The following is an 18767-nucleotide window of genomic DNA, read 5'->3' on the forward strand; positions in this document are numbered from 1 at the left end:
AAGGAACATCCTTGGGACTTTAGATTCATACAATTGTCAATTGCATTAAGAAATAAAGAGATTTAATTCTAACTACCCAAACGTATGGTGATCTTACTAGATTATGCAATCTCCTTGGTGTTTACACCAAGAGTTACTTGTGTTTGAATAATTCAAGCAATTACGGACCTAAACTACCTAAACTAACAAATTATCACTTTACAATCAAGAATCAATGGGCCCTATTGATCTAAACAACAAAGTAACAATAGAATTAAGTATGAAATTGCATAAATATTGATAAATAAAAGATAAACATCATAGGTTCAAATCTCCCAATCTATTAACAAACTAAAGTTTTACCTAATCTTCAATTAGAAAAAGAGGTTTCAGCCACTCATGGCTAAAACTAACATTAAAATAAAAGAAAGAAAGCAACAAGAAGAAATCAGGCCGGCTGGGTGGCTGCTGGAGGTGATGATCTCTGAAAAAGATCTCCCCCTTTTGGTTGCTGGATGGCTCTCTATTTATATCTGAATGTGAAGCCCTAGATTATCCCTTGATTAGATGGAGTTATTTTCCAATTTGGATTTGAATTTCTTTTGGCAATTGAGTTTCCTTGCGATTTAAACTCCTTGATGGGCGGGATTTTGTTGATGAGGTGTCCTGGTGAGCTGCTGAGGTGTCCTGAAGTGTTTGAAATAGAATGGACTTTTGAAAGTTTAAATTTCTGATTTTTCGCTTTTCTGCTGTTTTCTGCTATAAAATCTGTTTGCCCGACTATTTGGGCAAACAGTCGGTCAAACAGTCAATTCTGTGCTATCTGTCATTTTGCCTCTGTTCTGCGGGATTTGTTTGCCCAGTTGTTTGGGCAAACAACAAGTTTGCACTACTCTTCATCCTTCTCTCGTTTCTGCTGCAGCTTGGTTTGGGTAGTTGTTTGGGTAAACTGAGCTTGGCACACCAGACTTGATTTCTTGAATTTCTGTTCCATTCTCTTTGGACAGTTTTTAGGCCATTTTTCTCCAAATAACCTTTTTATACCATTTTTTACAAAACTAGATTAAAACTATAAAATTAAATAGAAAATGTGTAATTTAACATCAATAATAATATGAAAAATGGGCCTAATTTTGGTTTGATTATCTGCTCTCCTACCTTTCGTCATATCACTGGGCTAGGCCATCCCTTGGTGGACCCGCGTACGGGTCAGTCCGACCTGCTTTGGTTACGGATTGGAGTACATCATATTAGACCGGCAAGCTCTAGGAGGTTCTGATGGTTTTGGAGCTGTATCTTTCTCAAGGACCTGATCCCTCTCTGGATGTAAAAAGCTGGCGGTCATAAAATTTATTTATTTAATTTTCAAATAAAATTATAGTTTCCATAATATAGTTTTAAGATGAAAATATAGTTTTTAAATTAAATTTTAATTTCTGATTTAAATTTTAAATTGAACTGCCATCCCCTCCGGCTGAGCCGTCCAATAGATCCATGGGTTAGATAGGTCACCACACAAGATCCTTCCTAAACTCCTTCAAAAACAAAGGAGATACACTGCGAAGAAACGTTATAGCTACCACTTCAAATGTAGTGTCCCACATCAATTATTAAGAGGAAAATTGATGGGTAAGAGCCGATCAGAAAATTGTGCAATAGCTTAAAACGGTCGTATGATAAAATTTCTCCCTCTGAAAGACTAAATTGCTTATTTTGAGTGAAAACTTTGACAGCTAGTAAAAGTACACAACAGCAAATATACAACACAACAAGCGAGGGTGATATAGAAGATTTATGATATTGAGAATTCTATGTATTTGTATTTCTGTATAGAATACATTTATATAGTATATACCAGTGGTTGAGTTTGATACAGATTATATGAATAACAAATATTATCTCAACCAACTATAAACCTTATCATAACTCTAAATCTTATCACTACTCTAACCTTATCATGACTCTAAACCTTATCACAACTCTAACCCTTATCACTAACTAAATACAAGATAAGTATACAGCTATAACTCAAGTTACAAATAGATAAAACTGTTATAGTTAGTCTTTATCTTTAATACGCCCCCGCAAGATTGAGGCGCCATCGGAGACTCCAATCTTGGTTCTAAAGTAACAAAACTGAGTTCTTCCCAAAGCCTTTGTAAGCACATCAGCAACTTGATCTTTTGAACTTATGTGAAGAACCCTTAACTGTCCAGCATTAATTTTCTCGCGAACAAAATGGTAATCTAGTGCAAGATGCTTCATCCTAGTATGATAGATTGGATTGGCGCAGAAGTAAGTCGCACCAAGATTATCACAATGAAGGACTGGTGGTTGTGATATTGGTACTCCCAAATCTTGTAATAAACTTTGAACCCAAAATACCTCTGCTGCAGCATTGGCTAAGGCTTTGTACTCAGCCTCTGTAGAAGATCGGGAGACAGTCTTTTGGCGACTAGATTTCCAGGATATAATATTAGAACCAAGATATAGAACATAAGCTGTTGTAGACCGCCCATTATCAAGGACACCACCCCAATCAGAATCAGAGAAGGCAGACAGAGTATGAGTGGAATTTCGATTGAGAAATAAGCCATAATGTATGGTTCCTTTAAGATATCGCAAAACACATTTCAGTGCTTGAAGATGAGTTTGCGTCGGTGCATGCATAAATTGTGACAGCCGATTCACTGCAAAAGAAACATCAGGACGCGTAATTGCCAAATATTGAAGAGATCCAACAATTTGGCGATATACGGTGGAATCAGTCGAACTAGAACCATCATTTAAGATGAGCTTGTCTCCTGTAGACATAGGAGTATTCACCTCTTTAGCTCCAGCCATATCAAATCGGTCTAACAAATCAGCAATATGTCGATGTTGCGAAAGAAATAATCCTGCAGCTGTAGAAATCACTTCAACCCCCAAAAAATGATTTAATATTCCCAAATCTTTGACAGAGAACTGAGCAGATAGCTTCTGTACACAGGTATGCAGAAAATGATTGTTATTACCTGTAAGTACAATATCGTCAACATATACTAGAAAATATGCAATAATCCCATTGGAGGAAAAAATAAACAAGGACGCATCAGCATTTGATTTGCGAAAACCAAGTTTGAGCAAAAAAGAAGTAAGTTCAAGATACCAAGCTCGTGGAGCCTATTTCAAACCATAAAGAGACTTCTTCAGTTTGCAAACATAATCAGGAAACTCAGGTTGCACATATCCTGGAGGTTGCTGCATGTAGACATCTTCATAAAGTGTGCCATGTAAAAAGGCATTATTTACATCCAATTGCCTTAACTGCCATCCTTTAGAAATTGCAAGAGTAAGAACTACCCGAATTGTAACCGGTTTTGTAACCGGACTAAATGTCTCAAAATAATCACGCCCAGGTTCCTGAAGAAATCCTTTGGCAACCAAACGTGCCTTGTACTTATCAATAGTACCATCCAGTTTAATTCAAACTCGACTCAAATTTTATTTATTAGTTCAAACTCGATTTATAAAATAAATATTAAACTCGAACTCGGTTCGAACTTAATTTATAATAAACTTATTTATCACATTAACGAGTCAACTTAAACTCCACTCAAAAACTTGAATTTGAGCTCGTTTAAATTTAAATTTTAACTCGATTATATTATAAACAAAGTCAATATAATTTAAATATATTTAAATTATAAATAAATTTAAATTAAAAATAAAATTTAAATTATAAGTTCATTAAAAAGTTTAAAATTAAATTTTTTTATTTAATTAAAATATCTCAAATCCAAAACTAATGAAAAAAAATGCAAAAATGTTTTACTTTTATAGAAAAGTGACAGTCCATATCCTTTCAACTTTTAATGTGGGATTGGTGTTGGCGAACGAGTCTGCACATGAGTTTATTCGCGAGCATGCTCACGAGTCAGCTTGCGAACTTGTTTATAACAAGCCAAGCTCGCGAGGTTAAACGAGTCGAATACTGCTAAATTAAAATTCGGCACGTTTATTAAATGAGTATAAAAAATGAATTTGAGTTCGACTCGTTTAGAAAATAAATCGAATCCGATCAAATTTTTATCTAATCGAGTCTCGAATACCTATTGATTACTATTTTCAAAAAATTACCAAACATTTAAATTAAATATTTGGGAGTTAGATCAATTATCAGTTAGAAAAAATGGTAAATCAAAATCCTCTTAGTACCAATTCCATTAAGTATAACAAAATCATGACTATCAGGTATCTTGTGACCTTTTAGGAACAAACCTTTCTTTTTGTTTTTACTTAACTAAAATTAAAATTTTAGAAAGTTAATGAAAAAAAATTAATTGGATTAAATTACTGTAAAATTCTAATTGATTCTAAACGAAATTTTGATAAAATTGGTTTAATTCTTTGACATTTTAGTTCTGATTTGATTTTGTTATTAGTTTTTCAATTTTGGTTTTGTGAGGTTTTTATTTAGATTTTGATTCTTGAAATTTTTTTATACACTTGCTTTTATGAAAAATTATACTTAAGTTACTATTTAAGTTTTAAATTGTATTAATTAAAATATATTATATAATATTTCTTGTAATATATTTATAACTAAAATTATCAAGGAAAAAGAAAATAAAAAGATAAAATCGATATTTGTATTGGTATTATTACTATTTTGGTCATATATAAATAGGGCTGAGCAGAATTCGGTTCAAACCGAAAAAACCGACCGAACCGAACCGATTTGAAAATTTGGTTCGGTTTTTTATATATTTCGGTTCGGTTCGGTTTTAAATTTCAGAAATTTTGGTTATTTCGGTTTGGTTCGGTTTTGATCAGAAAAAAACCGAAAAAATCGAACCGAACCGATTAGGAATAATAATATGTTTTTTCAATAATATAGAGAAATTAAATTATATTAAAATTAAAATATTTTAATTAAGTTTTAAAATACTAAAAATAAAGTTTAAAAATTAAAAAAAATATTAAAAATCGAAACCGATCAAACCGAACTGAATCGAACCGAATCAGACCGGTTCGGTTCGATTCGGTTTCTGACCAAAATCGGTTCGGTTCGGTTTTCATAAAAACTAAAATTTCAGTTTTCTGTTTATTCGGTTCGGTTCGATTTTGAACCGAACCGACCGAATGCTCACCCCTATATATAAATACGTCATACATTAAAAAAGTATACTAATCTATCTAAAAAATAATTAAATATATATATATAATTAACTTTACTTTTTTTATCATGCAAATTAAAATTGTATTTCTAAAGTATAAATAAACTAAAATTATAAAGAGACACATAATAGACTAGAAGGCTAAATCAGCCTAAAATTATAAAATAAACTAATTAAACAACAGAAATCCAACTAACACTTAACCAAATAAATCAAATTAGCAATCGAACAAAATAATCGAACAAAAGATTGTCACATACCACCACACACTGTTATACTGTCGGAGCACCATCCATGACTACAACAATAGCAAACAAAACGCGATAGGCAACAAAACTATATCAACATTCCCAATGAACAAGGGCGGCTAAACAACAAAGAGATCAAAAGAATAAAGAAACTATAATACACACATACAAAAAATAGAAATAGAGAAGAGAGGCCACTGGTAAGTGTAGTCCACCGACAAAAGTAGATCCGACAAAAGAATAAAGAAACTATAATACACACATACAAAAAATAGAAATAGAGAAGAGAGGCCACTGGTAAATGTAGTCCACCGACAAAAGTAGATCCGAGGAAGGAGCCACCATAGAGACAGCTAAAGAAGGCCGACGAAAGCGGTGGCCATTGGACGTATCAGTGCGGTCTCGGGATACGATATTACACCGAAAGGTAACCTCCCCACAGAAAGTCAAAATCGAAGCTCTCAAGGTCCTTGCATCAGTATCTTCCTTGTCAATGGAACCACCAAAGACTGGAGAAACAGACAACAAACTAAAGCAAAAACAAAAGTCAATCTGGTCATCCGCGACAAAGAAAATTCGAGAAGGATGGTGACTCTAAAAAGAAACCCTCATTCCCTCGTTTTAAAGCAAGGAGAAGGAAAAAATACTACCAGATCTGGAAAAACACGAACATAATGAAGTCAATCAAGAGTGAAAATAATAAGAATCAGACCCTAAAACACAAAAAATTCCTTATCCTTTACTCTTCTCACTTTGCTTTGATTACAATCTAATAAAATTCTATAATAGGGTTTACAGTGTATGAGTGAGCTTAGCCACGGAAAATCCCGTCTCTCCCCCTTTATCCCTTTTCTTTTTATCCTCTAGTAACACATAACCGTCATTCTACTACAGTGCCACCTGTCCTTGTTACTCATGTCCGTACGTACGGATGTGCCAGTGTACCCCTCTCTATCAGGCGGCCATTTATTCTCCCCGGCGCGCATGCTGATAGGGCTGCAAGGTGACTGGGCCTGCTGACTGTGTCGTTGTCGAGATCGGTCAAAAATAACTTTTTTTATTATCCATAATTTTATAACTATAGATAGTGGTAAAATGATCAAATCCACAGGGAATTGACACTTACCTATACTTCTATCAAAGTCCAAGTAAATAAACAGGAAAAAAAATAAAAAGGAGGGTTTTGAAGTTGATGAACTAAACTGGAATTAAAAGTAGTAAAGCAAAACAAATAATAGAGTAGGAGAAATTCAATAATGAGAAAAGTCTAGTTAAAGCATTAGATCCACTTCAATTGTTAGGATTGATCATTGAAACTTATATTCTTTTATTTGACTTAATAAATTAGCCATGGGGTGAAAGGCGCTTCTCACCACTATATCCCTCATTAAGCATATAAATATTTTATTTATAAATCGAATAAATAAAAAAAGACAAATTAAAATTAATAAAATTTTAAAAAATAAACACTATTTAACATGTAATGTAAGTTTCAAATTATATAATGGAGATGAGATTTGAATCAGCAATTAAACAAAGAATTTAAGAAGATTGCATCAAAAGTATTCCAATTTTTTTTGAATTGGAGAATATCTTAAGAATATATTTGACCTAAATAAAATATTATAAATCAGGCTTGCCTGATTGGTGTTTCGCAGGGTGAGCATTCGGTTGATTCGGTTTAAAATCGAATCGAATTAAATAAATTAAAAATTAAAATTTTAGTGTTTATAAAAACCGAATCAAATTGATTTTGGTCTGAAACCGAATCAAATCGATCCGGTCTGATTCGATTCAGTTCGGTTTGATCGGTTTCTATTTTTAACAATTTTTTTTTATTTTTTACACTTTATTTTTAATATTTTAAAATTTAATTAAAATATTTTAATCTTAATATGATTTAATTTCTCTATATTATTGAAAAAATATATTATTATCACTAATCGGTTTGGTTCAATTTTTTCAATTTTTTTCTGATCAAAACCGAATCGAATCAAAATAACCGAAATTTCTAAAATTAAAAATCAAATGAAACCGAAATGTATAAAAAAATCGAACTAAATTTTTAAATCAGTTCGATTAGGTTGATTTTTTCGGTTTGAACCGAATACTGACCACCCTTAATATTTTGTATCGATTTTAAATTTTTTTATTAATTTATTTTAATATATTTATTTTTTAGTGGTAATTTATACAATTATAATCTATTAATTCTATATTTTTTAAAATTAAAAAATTAACTAATATATTTTTTTATACTATAAAAATTAAATAATTTTTTTTTATTACGATGACTAATCTACACAAATAAAAAATAGGCTTAATGGCAAAAAATTATCAATAACAGAACTCTCAGCAATCTTTTTGGGATTCTATGATTGAATTTAATAAAATGAACATGATCAGATTTATTTTCTAATTAATTAGCCTAAACCACATTTAATCACTTTGAATTTAAGCAATACAGCCATGACTCACTTCTTATTATATATATATATATAATATAATATAATTCATCTTCCCAAGAAAAAATGAGGGCAAATCTCCATTGAAACTCTGGTTTTTCTTTCAAATTCTTGAAGAAACCATCAATGGAGTATTTGAAACGACATGCCGTTTGTGTACCTTTTCCTGCTCAAGGCCACATAAACCCTATGCTAAAACTTGCAAAACTACTGCATTTCAGAGGCTTTCACATCACCTTTGTCCACACAGAATTTAACTACCAACGCATACTCAGCTCCGGAGGCCCTGATACTCTTAAGGGTTTGCATGATTTCCGTTTTGAAACTATCTCCGATGGACTGCCGGAGGGTAGCCTGCGAGGCATCGAAGACTTACAAAACCTCTGCATAACATTGCCGGATCAAGGACGGCGATCATTTCGCGACCTAATAGTTAAACTTAATGGATCGTCGGATTTGCCTGATGTTTCTTGTATTGTTTCCGATGGTGTGATGAGCTTCACTTTAGAAGTCGCCGGAGAATTTGGCATTCCGGAGATGATTTTTTTTACTCCAAGTGCTGTTGGTATGTTGGGTTATCTTCACTTTGAAGAGCTTGTGACAAGAGGCTATGTTCCCCTAAAAGGTAAGACTTTCTCATTTCTCTTTATTCTTTCGACACTTTTTCTAATAAAAAAGATTTATCTATAAAAAAAAAATAATATAACTATAAAAGAAATTAACTACTTAAATTAAGTATCACATGATAAAACTCATTAATTAATTTTTTTATTAATAATTATGGATAATTATTTTAATATGTATCGGACTATATTAATAATTATTAATATTCGCAAAATGCAGATTCTAGTTGCTTGACAAATGGATATCTTGAGACTGTAATTGATTGGATACCAGCAATGGAAGGAATCCGTTTAAAAAATATACCAACCTTCATTCGCATCACAGATCTAAACGACGTCTTCTTCAATCACAACTTAACATCACTGAACAATTCCCTCAAAGCTAAAGGCCTTATCCTCAATACATTTGATGAGCTAGACAAACAAGTCTTGGATGAGATCAACGCCACATTTCCAGTGCTCTACACTATCGGCCCACTATCAATGCTTCAGCAAAATCTTCCTTCCCCAAACGTTGAGTCCATTGAATCGAATCTGTGGAAGGAAGACACTGAATGCTTAAGCTGGCTTGATAAAAAAGAACCCAAATCAGTTGTGTACGTAAACTTTGGAAGCATAATCACTGTGAGTCAAGATCAGCTAGAGGAGTTTGCATGGGGACTTGCTAACAGCAAGTATCCATTTTTGTGGGTGATTAGGCCTGATCTTATTGCTGGTGGAGAGAAGATAATGGCCAAAAACTTCATGGATGAGATAAAGGGTAGGGGTTTACTTGTGGGTTGGTGTCCACAAGAGAGAGTTCTTAGCCATGCTTCAGTTGGAGGATTTTTGACTCACTGTGGATGGAATTCTACGTTGGAGAGTATTTGCCATGGTGTTGCTTTGATTTGTTGGCCTTTTTTTGCTGATCAACAAACGAATTGCTTGTTTTCATGTGAGAAGTGGGGGATTGGGATGGAGATTGATGGTGATGTTAAGAGGGAGAAAGTTGAAGAGGTTGTGAGGGAGTTGATGGAAGGAAAGAAAGGGAGGGAAATGAGAGTTAAGGCAATGGATTTGAAGATGAAAGCTCAAGTTGCAACAGATTTTGGAGGATCTTCTTATTGTAACTTTGAAAAGTTGGTCAATGACCTCATGATATGATCTTGATTTTAACTTTTAATTGGAAAAATTAAATCACTGTCTATTACTTGAAATCAAAAGAGTCCTGTAAAGGCCTAAATTGCTTATTTGGAAAGACAGATTGTTAAGAGTAGAAATACACAACAAATATCCAATACAAACAAACACTGCTTAACAAGTTCTGCAATTGGCAATCCAAATCATTTTCTTTGAAGAAATCCGAGGAGTTCGACAAAATTCCTGTGAGAAGAGCCACCTGGTGTTGTGGCCTCCTCTGCTTTGATCTTCCATTCCACTGCCTGCCTTTCCATCTCTTTACCCTTCTTTCCATCCATTAACTCTCTCACAAGCTTCTCCACTTCTTCTCTCTTTACATCATTATCAATCTCCATGCCAATACCCCATTCATTGCAAGCAAACCAACAGTTTGTCTGTTGATCCGCGAAGAATGGCCAACAAACCATTGGAACACCTCCACACACACTGTCCAATGTCGAGTTCCACCCCATATGGCTTAAAAACCCTCCTATTGCAGGATGCTTCAAGATTTGCTCTTGTGGACACCAGCTCGCTAGCATGCCTCTATCCTTAGTTTCAGACACAAATTCGGGTGGCAACATTGCAGCTTCACCAACCACAAGATCTGGCCTTATTATCCATAAAAATGGTTTCTTGCTGTTGGCCAGCCCCCAAGCAAATTCTACCATTTGTTGTGGGGTTACCACAGTGATGCTACCAAAATTTACATACACAACAGAGTTTAGTTCTTTTGAATCAAGCCAGTCAATACACTCTGGTTGATCTTTCCAAAGATTTGAACCAACGCTTTTCAAGTTGCTGTCTGGAAACTGATCAACAAGCAACTGAAGAGGACCAATAGTATAAATAGAAGGGAACATGGTGGAAAGAGCATCTAACACATTTTTTTCAAAGGCCTCGAATGTATTCAAAATGATAGCAGAAGCTCTTGAAGTTCTCTCTACTTCCCTTACAATGAAATTGAGCATTATGTCATTTCTGTCAGTAGTTCTAATACGGTTTGGAAGATCCCTTAAGCGAATATTTTTCATTCCTGGAATCCAATCTATGGTTGTTTCCAAGTACCCATTTGTTAGATAGCTCTCATCTACATTTCACAGAAAAAATCAAGTGCAAGAAAGACTCAGTAAACCTACAAAATCGATTATTCTGCTAACTATATTTAGAAAGAGAGTGAATGCATTAAACCTTTAAGAGGTGTAAAGCCTCTTTCAATCAGATGAGGCAAATGTGCATAGCCCAAAACGCCACAGGGGCTGTGTGTCCAGAAAAGTACATTAGGAATCCCAAATTCTTGAGCGGCGTCAAGAGTGAAGCTCATGCAACCATCAGAAATAACACAAGTAACAGGTGGAACAGTATTGGAAGAATTCAGCCTGGAAAGAAGATGATGAAATGGGAGTAAGCAGTGCTTGGAGGTGGAGTTACAGAGAGAAGGGATGTCTTGAGTGGCATCTGCATCCGAAGGTGGAAGCCCATCAGGGATAGCCTCAAAGTGAAAATCTGGCAATCCGTCAAGAGAGTCAGGGCCTCTAGACCTGAGCAAGCGTCTGTGGTTATACTCTGTATTGACAAAAGTTATGTGAAAACCATTGGAGTGGAGGATTTTTGCTAGCTTGAGCATTGAATTTACAGGACCTTGAGCTGGATATGGGACGCACACAGCATGACATCTCTCGTCTCTGGCAACGGCAGAAGAACCCATCTGTTTATATATGTATTCTGTACTTAAGTCTGCGAGAACCGAATTTGGTGATGGAAAAGAAGCTAAATTCTGCTTCTTAAAACACGAGAGATTGGCTTGAACAGTTCAATCGATTAAAAAAATAAAACACAGCAGAGAATTCCTGCCCGTATCAAGCAATCAGAGATCTGCAATAGAAAACGGATATGGTACGCAGACAGCATTTACTGACGCCATCGTAATAATTGTACTGAACTAACTTTATTTATTATTTTTATTCTTTTAAGATATTTCATTAAAAGCCCTTACTCAACGTAGGGCCCACTGCTCATTTATGAATGCATTAAACCTTTAATGCGTGGACCGTAAGCCAAGTTAAATCACATCAAAGTGGTACTAAATTAAAAATTAAAAATTAAAAATAAATTTTATAAGTAAGTTTTTTTAAATTATATATCATAATAAATAAGTAAAATTTTTTTATTAAAGTATGAATAATTTCAAAATTCAATAAAATTTGATCAACTTAGACACTGAAAGTAATAACTAATTAACAAATCATTATAAAAAAATTTCTTAAAAATGCCATTTAAAAATTAATAGTGTAAATAATTTATTTTATTAATTAAATTAAATTATTATATTTTTTATTTTTTTATAAAGTAAAAATACATAATTATTGTTTTTATTTTGTTATATGATTTTAATATAAGAATATTTATTTTTTATTAATCATTAAAAAAATTAACTTTAAGTAATTTTCAATTATATAAAATTTTTTAGAATTTTTTAAATATTATCATAGTTTTTCATAAACTCCTTCAAATGTAGGGTCCCACATCAATTATTAAGAGGAAAAATGATGGGTAAGAGTGTCCCACATTAATTATTAAGAGGAAAAATGATGGGTAAGAGCCGATCAGAAAATTGTGCAATAGCTAAAAACGGTCGTATGATAAAATTTCTCCCTCTGAAAGACTAAATTGCTTATTTTGAGTGAAAACTTTGACAGCTAGTAAAAGTACACAACAGCAAATATACAGTACAACAAGCGAGGGTGATACTTCTTCAGCCATTAAAAATTCCAAATCATTTTCTTTGAAGAAATCCAAGCAGTTGGACCAAATTCCTGTGAGAAGAGCCACCTGGTGTTGTGGCCTCCTCTGCTTTGATCTTCCATTCCATTGCCTGCCTTTTCATTTCTTTACCCTTCTTTCCATCCATCAACTCTCTCACAAGCTTTTCCACTTCCTCTCTTTTTACATCATTATCAATCTCCATTCCAATACCCCATTCATTGCAAGCGAACCAACAATTGGTCTGTTGCTCCGCGAAGAATGGCCAACAAACCACTGGAACACCTCCACATATACTCTCCAACGTCGAATTCCACCCCATATGACTTAAAAATCCTCCTATTGCAGGATGCTTCAAGATTTGCTCTTGTGGAGACCAGCTCGCTAACGTTCCTCTGTCCTTGGTTTCAGACCCAAATTCGGGTGGCAACATCGCAGCTTCGCCAACCACAAGGTCTGGCCTTATTATCCACAAAAATGGTTTCTTGCTGTTGGCTAGCCCCCAAGCAAATTCTATCATTTGTTGTGGGGTTACCACAGTGATGCTACCAAAATTTACATACACAACAGAGTTTGGTTCTTTTGAATCAAGCCAGTCAATACACTCTGGCTGTTCTTTCCACAGATTTGAACCAATGTTTATCAATTTGCTGTCTGGGATCTGATCAAGAAGCAACTGAAGAGGACCAATAGTATAAATAGGAGGTAACATGGTGAAAAGAACATCCAACACATTTTTCTCAAAGGCCTCGAATGTGTTCAAAATGACAGCAGAAGCTCTTGAAGTTCTCTCTATTTCCCTTACAAAGAAATTGAGCATGATGTCATTTCTGTCAGTAGTTCTGATAAAGCTTGGAAGATCCCTTAAGCGAATATTTCTCATTCCTGGAATCCAATCTATGGTTGTATCCAAGTCCCCATTTGTTAGATAGCTCTCATCTGCATTTCACAGACCAAATCAAGTGCAAGAAAGATTCAGTAAACCTAAGAACCTAATCTTCTGCTAACTATATCTAAAAAGAGGGTGAGAGTATTAAACCTTTAAGAGGTGTTAAGCCCCTTTCAATCAGATGACGATAATGAGCATAGGCCAAAACGCCACAGGAGCTGGGTGTCCAGAAAAGTACATCAGGAATTCCAAATTCATGAGCTGCGTCAAGAGTGAAGCTCATACAAGCATCAGAAATAACACAAGTAACAGGTGGGACAGTATTGGAAGAGTTGAGCCTGGAAAGAAGATGGCGAAATGGGAGTAAGCAGTGCTTGGAGGTGGAGTCACAGAGAGATGGGATGTCTTGGGTGGCATTTGCATCAGAAGGTGGAAGGCCATCAGGGATAGAATCAAAGTGAAAATCTGGCAAGCCGTCAAGAGAGTCAGGGCCTCTAGACCTGAGCAAGCGTCTGTGGTTATACTCTGTGTTGACGAAAGTTATGTGAAAGCCATTGGAGTGGAGGATTTTCGCAAGCTTGAGCATTGGATTTACATGACCTTGAGCTGGATATGGTACGCACACAGCATGAGGTCTCTCGTCTCTTGCAATGGCGAAGGAACCCATCTGTGCTTGTGCAATTGTGTAGTAATACTCTATAAGAGCTGTAGTTGATCAGGAAAAATGAAGCTAAATGCTGCTTCTTATAACCAAAGAGAGGTTGGCTTCAACAGTCCAATCAATAATATAGTTATTTTATAGTATTTACACTTATTTTATAAATATAAATAATTTATTAATATATATATATAATTTACATTAATATAAAAATTTTATAATTAATAAATACTAAAAAAAATAAGATGATGGTTAAAATAAAATATAAAATCTAGTAAAAATTTTAAAGAGATGTTTAGTTTACCTTTTTGTGACAATAACTATTTTGTATATTTGATAAATACTTATTAGCTATTTTTTTTCATCAACTGTCACTGGCTTTTTTCCCATCCATTGATAGTTGATAAGATTTTAACTTTTATTTGGACCATTTTTCTCCTTTGTTTAAAGCTTTTTCTTATCCATTCATAGTTGATCAGCTTTTATACACAATCATATTTTTAAATATTATGTGTATTTTATAATAAATTATTAATTATATATATATATATATACATACATATTTTACTAATTTAAATTATAATTAAAAATTAATTATAAATTATTAACTATTAACAACATTGTTAATGCTAAATATCGAACCGAATCAAATCAAGTTTTCATAGTCTCGGCTCGAGTTTTATTTATTAGTTTAAACTTAATTTATAAAATAAATATTAAACTCGAACAATATTCGAATTTAATTCGTAATAAATTCGTTGATTACATTAACGAACCAACTTAAATTCCATTCAAATGAATCAACTTAAACTCCATTCAAAAACTTGAATTTGCGCTCATTTAAATTTAAATTTTAACTCGATTATATTATAAACAAACTTAATATAATTTAAATATATTTAAATTATAAATAAATTTAAATTAAAAATAAAATTAAAATTATAAAATCATTAAAAAGTTTAAAATTAAATTTTTTTATTTAATTAAAATCTTTCAAATTCAAAACTAATAAAAAAAAGTAAAAAGATTATACTTTTATAAAAAATTCACGGTCCATATACTTTTTAACTTTTAACGTGGAATTGGTGTTAGCGAACGAGTCTGATCACGAGTTTGTTCGTAAGCATATTCACGAGTCAACTCGCAAATTTGTTTATAACGAACCAAGCTCGCGAGATTAAAGGAGTCGAATACTGCTAAACTAAAAATCGGCACGTTTATTAAACGAATCTAAAAAGTGAGTTTGAGTTCGACTCGTTTAGAAAACGAAACGAATCCGATCAAATTTTTATCTAATCGAGTCTCGAATACCTATTGATTACTATTTTTAAAAAATTACCAAACATTTAAATTAAATATTTGGGAGTTACATCAATTATCAGTTAGAAAAAATGGTAAATCAAAATCCTCTTAGTACCAATTCCATTAAGTATAACAAAATCACGACTATCAGGTATTTATCTTGTGACCTTTTAGGAACAAACCTTTCTTTTTGTTTTTACTTAACTAAAATTAAAATTTTAGAAAGTTAATGAAAAAAAATTAATTGGATTAAATTACTGTAAAATTCTAATTGATTCTAAACGAAATTTTGATAAAATTGGTTTAATTCTTTGACATTTTAGTTCTGATTTTATTTTGTTATTAGTTTTTTAATTTTGGTTTTGTGAGGTTTTTATTTAGATTTTGATTCTTGAAATTTTTTTATACACTTGCTTTTATGAAACATTATACTTAAGTTACTATTTAAGTTTTAAATTGTATTAATTAAAATATATTATATAATATTTCTTGTAATATATTTCTAACTAAAATTATCAAGGAAAAAAAAGATAAAATCGATATTTGTATTGATATTATTACTATTTTAGTCATATATAAACACGTCATACATTAAAAATATACTAATCTATCTAAAAATTAATTATATATATATATATATATATATATATATATATAATTTTACTTTTTTTATCATGAAAATTAAAATTGTATTTCTAAAGCACAAATAAAATAAAATTATAAAGAGACGCATAATAGACTAGAAGGCTAAACCAGCCTAAAATTAAAAAATAAACCAATTAAATAACAGAAATCCAACCAAAACCTAACCAAATAAATCAAATTAGTAATCGAACAAAATAATCGAACAGAAGACTGTCGCATACCATCCCACACTGCTATACCGTCTGAGCATCATCCATGACTGCAACAACAGCCAAAGAGATAAAAAGCGTGATAGGCAACAAAACCATATCAACATCCCCAATTAACAAGGGCGGCTAAACAACAAAGAGATAAAAAGAATAAAGAAACTATAATACACACATGGAAAAAACAGAAATAGAGAAGAGAGGCTACTGGTAATAGAGAAGAGAGGCCACTGGTAAGTGTAGTCCACCGACAAAAGTAGATCCGAGGAAGGAGCCACCATAGAGCCCAGCTAAAGAAGGCCGATGGAAGCGGTAGCCATCAGACGTATCGATGCTGTCTCGGGATACGATATTACACCCAAAGGTAACCTCCCCACGGAAAGTCAATATCGAAGCCCTCAAGGTCCTTGCACCAGAATCTTCCTTGTCAACAGAACCACCAAAGACTGGAGAAACGGATAGCAAATTAAAGCAAAAACAAAAGTCAATCTGGTCATCCACGGCAAAGAAAATTCGAGAAGGACGACGGCTCTAAAAAGAAACCCTCATTCCCTCGTTTTAAAGCAAGGAGAAGGAAAAATACCACATCTGGAAAAACACGAATAAAATGAAGTCAATCAAGAGTGAAAATAATAAGAATCAGACCCTAAAACACAAAAAATTCCTTATCCTTTACTCTTCTCACTTTACTTTGATTACAATCTAATAAGATTCTATAATAGGGTTTACAGTGTATGAGTGAGCTTAGCCAGGGAAAATCTTGTCTCTCCCCCTTTATCCCTTTTCTTTTTGTCTTCTAGTGATGCATAACCGCCATTCTGCTACAGTGTCACCTGTCCCTGTTACTCAGGTTCGTACGTACGGATGTGCCAGTGTACCCCTCTCTATTAGGCGGCCATTTAATTCCCCCCGACGTGCATGCTGATAGAGCTGCGAGGTGACTGGGCCTGCTGACTATGCGGTTGTCGAGACCGGTCAAAAATAACCTTTTTGGTTATCCACAATTTTACAACTGTATATAGTGATAAAAGGATTGAATCCATATGGAATTCATACTTACCTATGTTGTTGGGAAGTCCATAAATTATTGCAACCCAAAGGCGCAGCGGAAAAATAAAATTTCTCTGATTTCCTTTTCCCAGAATCCGAGTGCTTCGTTTATTTCATAAGAAGGATATGAAACTAACCTGTTAATCTCATCAAGAATATACAATGCCGAACTGATGGTGCTGCTTTTCCAAACGAACACCCTCTATAGTATCCACACAAACGTCTTCTATCTTTCTAGAGTGCTAGCTCTCTCAAAGATGGATAGATTATATGCTCTACAATCTGCAATAGTTATACTAAATTTTTCTCCAAAAATTAACATTATCCTTCCACAATTCATAGAAGGAGTATTTATATGTTTCAGTCTTTTATTTTTCCCACAATTTCTTTTCCTAAAAGGAGTTGTGTTCATAACCCACTATCACAATCTCACAGATACTCAAATATCTTATATGATAGAGTTCTTTATTTGTAACAGTTACAGATAAATTGCAGATCTTTTAAATATTATTATCTCATAATAATAAATAATTAATAATAATAACACTTTATTATTATTAATTATATTAATGATTAATAATAATAACACTTTATTATTATTAATTATATTAATGGGCTTTAGACTTTTAGCTCATTAATATGTCATAACACATCAACAACATGTATGACCCAATAGGCTCACATTAATTGGCAATAGGCCCAGTCCCAGTCCCACAAGACTCATAAATCATAAGTGGCCTCTACCAAGACATTATGACTACCCAATTAATATGAGGATCAATAGTCCGATAAAGCCTAATAAATAGAACATGTATTAATCCCTTTGTCACACGATATGTAGTTTGAACATAAGTCATGGTCAATGTCAAACTTATAATGTTCAAACTTATGATTTCTCGATCTCTAAGTAGACTGATAAATTCAAAAGATATTGATCACACTATCAATTCATTTGAGCACGGCTATACATTTCTCAGTCTCACTTATCGAGGGACCCAGAAGATAGCTCTTTCAGAGAGAGGGACAAATCCTATCTTGATTGTTCATTATCCTCTACATAATTTCTATTATGCTCAATCATAACCTTTATGATTGTCCGATTAAAGACAACGTTTGGTTATGTCAAAACATAACAGTCCTTATATTAGAAACTATGACAATCTCAAGTCAAAGGATTAAGACATAACTATTTTGAGATTCACTTATGACAATAACCCATGTAGTGATCTCAGTGCGAGTCCATCAAATACTTTGTTCTCTAATAAGTATTTATGATTGTTAATTATATCAACATATACATAATCATCTCATGATTATCAATCAATAATCATACTAGCTATATTTTATTATTATCAACATAATAATAAGTAATCAGGGATGATAATCATTATTATGTAATATGCAAACAAATAATAATGATAAAAACTTCTTTTATTAATAACCAAAACGACATACAAAAAGGTCTAAGATAATGGCCTAGGGCAAATACACTAACAATATATGCTTCTATCAAAAACCAAGTAAATAAACTGGAAAAAAAAAATAAAAAGGGGGTTTTGAAGTTGATGAACTAAACTAGAATTAAAAGTAGTAAAGCAAAACAAATAATAGAGTAGGAGAAT

General features: G+C 33.0%; 3 protein-coding genes across 3 annotated transcripts; 1 reads left to right on the forward strand and 2 right to left on the reverse strand.

Annotated features, from left to right (window-relative positions):
• Nucleotides 1–7909: 7909 nt before the first annotated feature.
• LOC110619502 (7-deoxyloganetin glucosyltransferase) lies at nucleotides 7910–9617 on the forward strand. Its single transcript, XM_021763005.2, has 2 exons — nucleotides 7910–8476; nucleotides 8695–9617. Exons 1-2 carry the CDS (start codon nucleotides 7978–7980, stop codon nucleotides 9615–9617), a joined length of 1422 nt encoding a protein of 473 aa, XP_021618697.1. The 5' UTR covers nucleotides 7910–7977.
• A 43-nt stretch (nucleotides 9618–9660) lies between these two features.
• On the reverse strand, nucleotides 9661–11478 carry LOC110619501 (7-deoxyloganetin glucosyltransferase). Its single transcript, XM_021763003.2, has 2 exons — nucleotides 10824–11478; nucleotides 9661–10722 (listed from the first exon to the last, which is right to left on the reverse strand). Exons 1-2 carry the CDS (start codon nucleotides 11338–11340, stop codon nucleotides 9797–9799), a joined length of 1443 nt encoding a protein of 480 aa, XP_021618695.1. The 5' UTR covers nucleotides 11341–11478; the 3' UTR covers nucleotides 9661–9796.
• Nucleotides 11479–12256: 778 nt separating this feature from the next.
• LOC110619500 (7-deoxyloganetin glucosyltransferase) lies at nucleotides 12257–14050 on the reverse strand. The gene is made up of 2 exons (XM_021763001.2): nucleotides 13435–14050; nucleotides 12257–13334 (listed from the first exon to the last, which is right to left on the reverse strand). The coding sequence occupies exons 1-2, from the start codon at nucleotides 13949–13951 to the stop codon at nucleotides 12409–12411; spliced, it is 1443 nt and encodes a 480-aa protein (XP_021618693.1). The 5' UTR covers nucleotides 13952–14050; the 3' UTR covers nucleotides 12257–12408.
• Nucleotides 14051–18767: the final 4717 nt, after the last annotated feature.

This window comes from Manihot esculenta, chromosome 7 (assembly GCF_001659605.2).
Source record: "Manihot esculenta cultivar AM560-2 chromosome 7, M.esculenta_v8, whole genome shotgun sequence".
NCBI classification, from domain to species: Eukaryota; Viridiplantae; Streptophyta; class Magnoliopsida; order Malpighiales; family Euphorbiaceae; genus Manihot; species Manihot esculenta.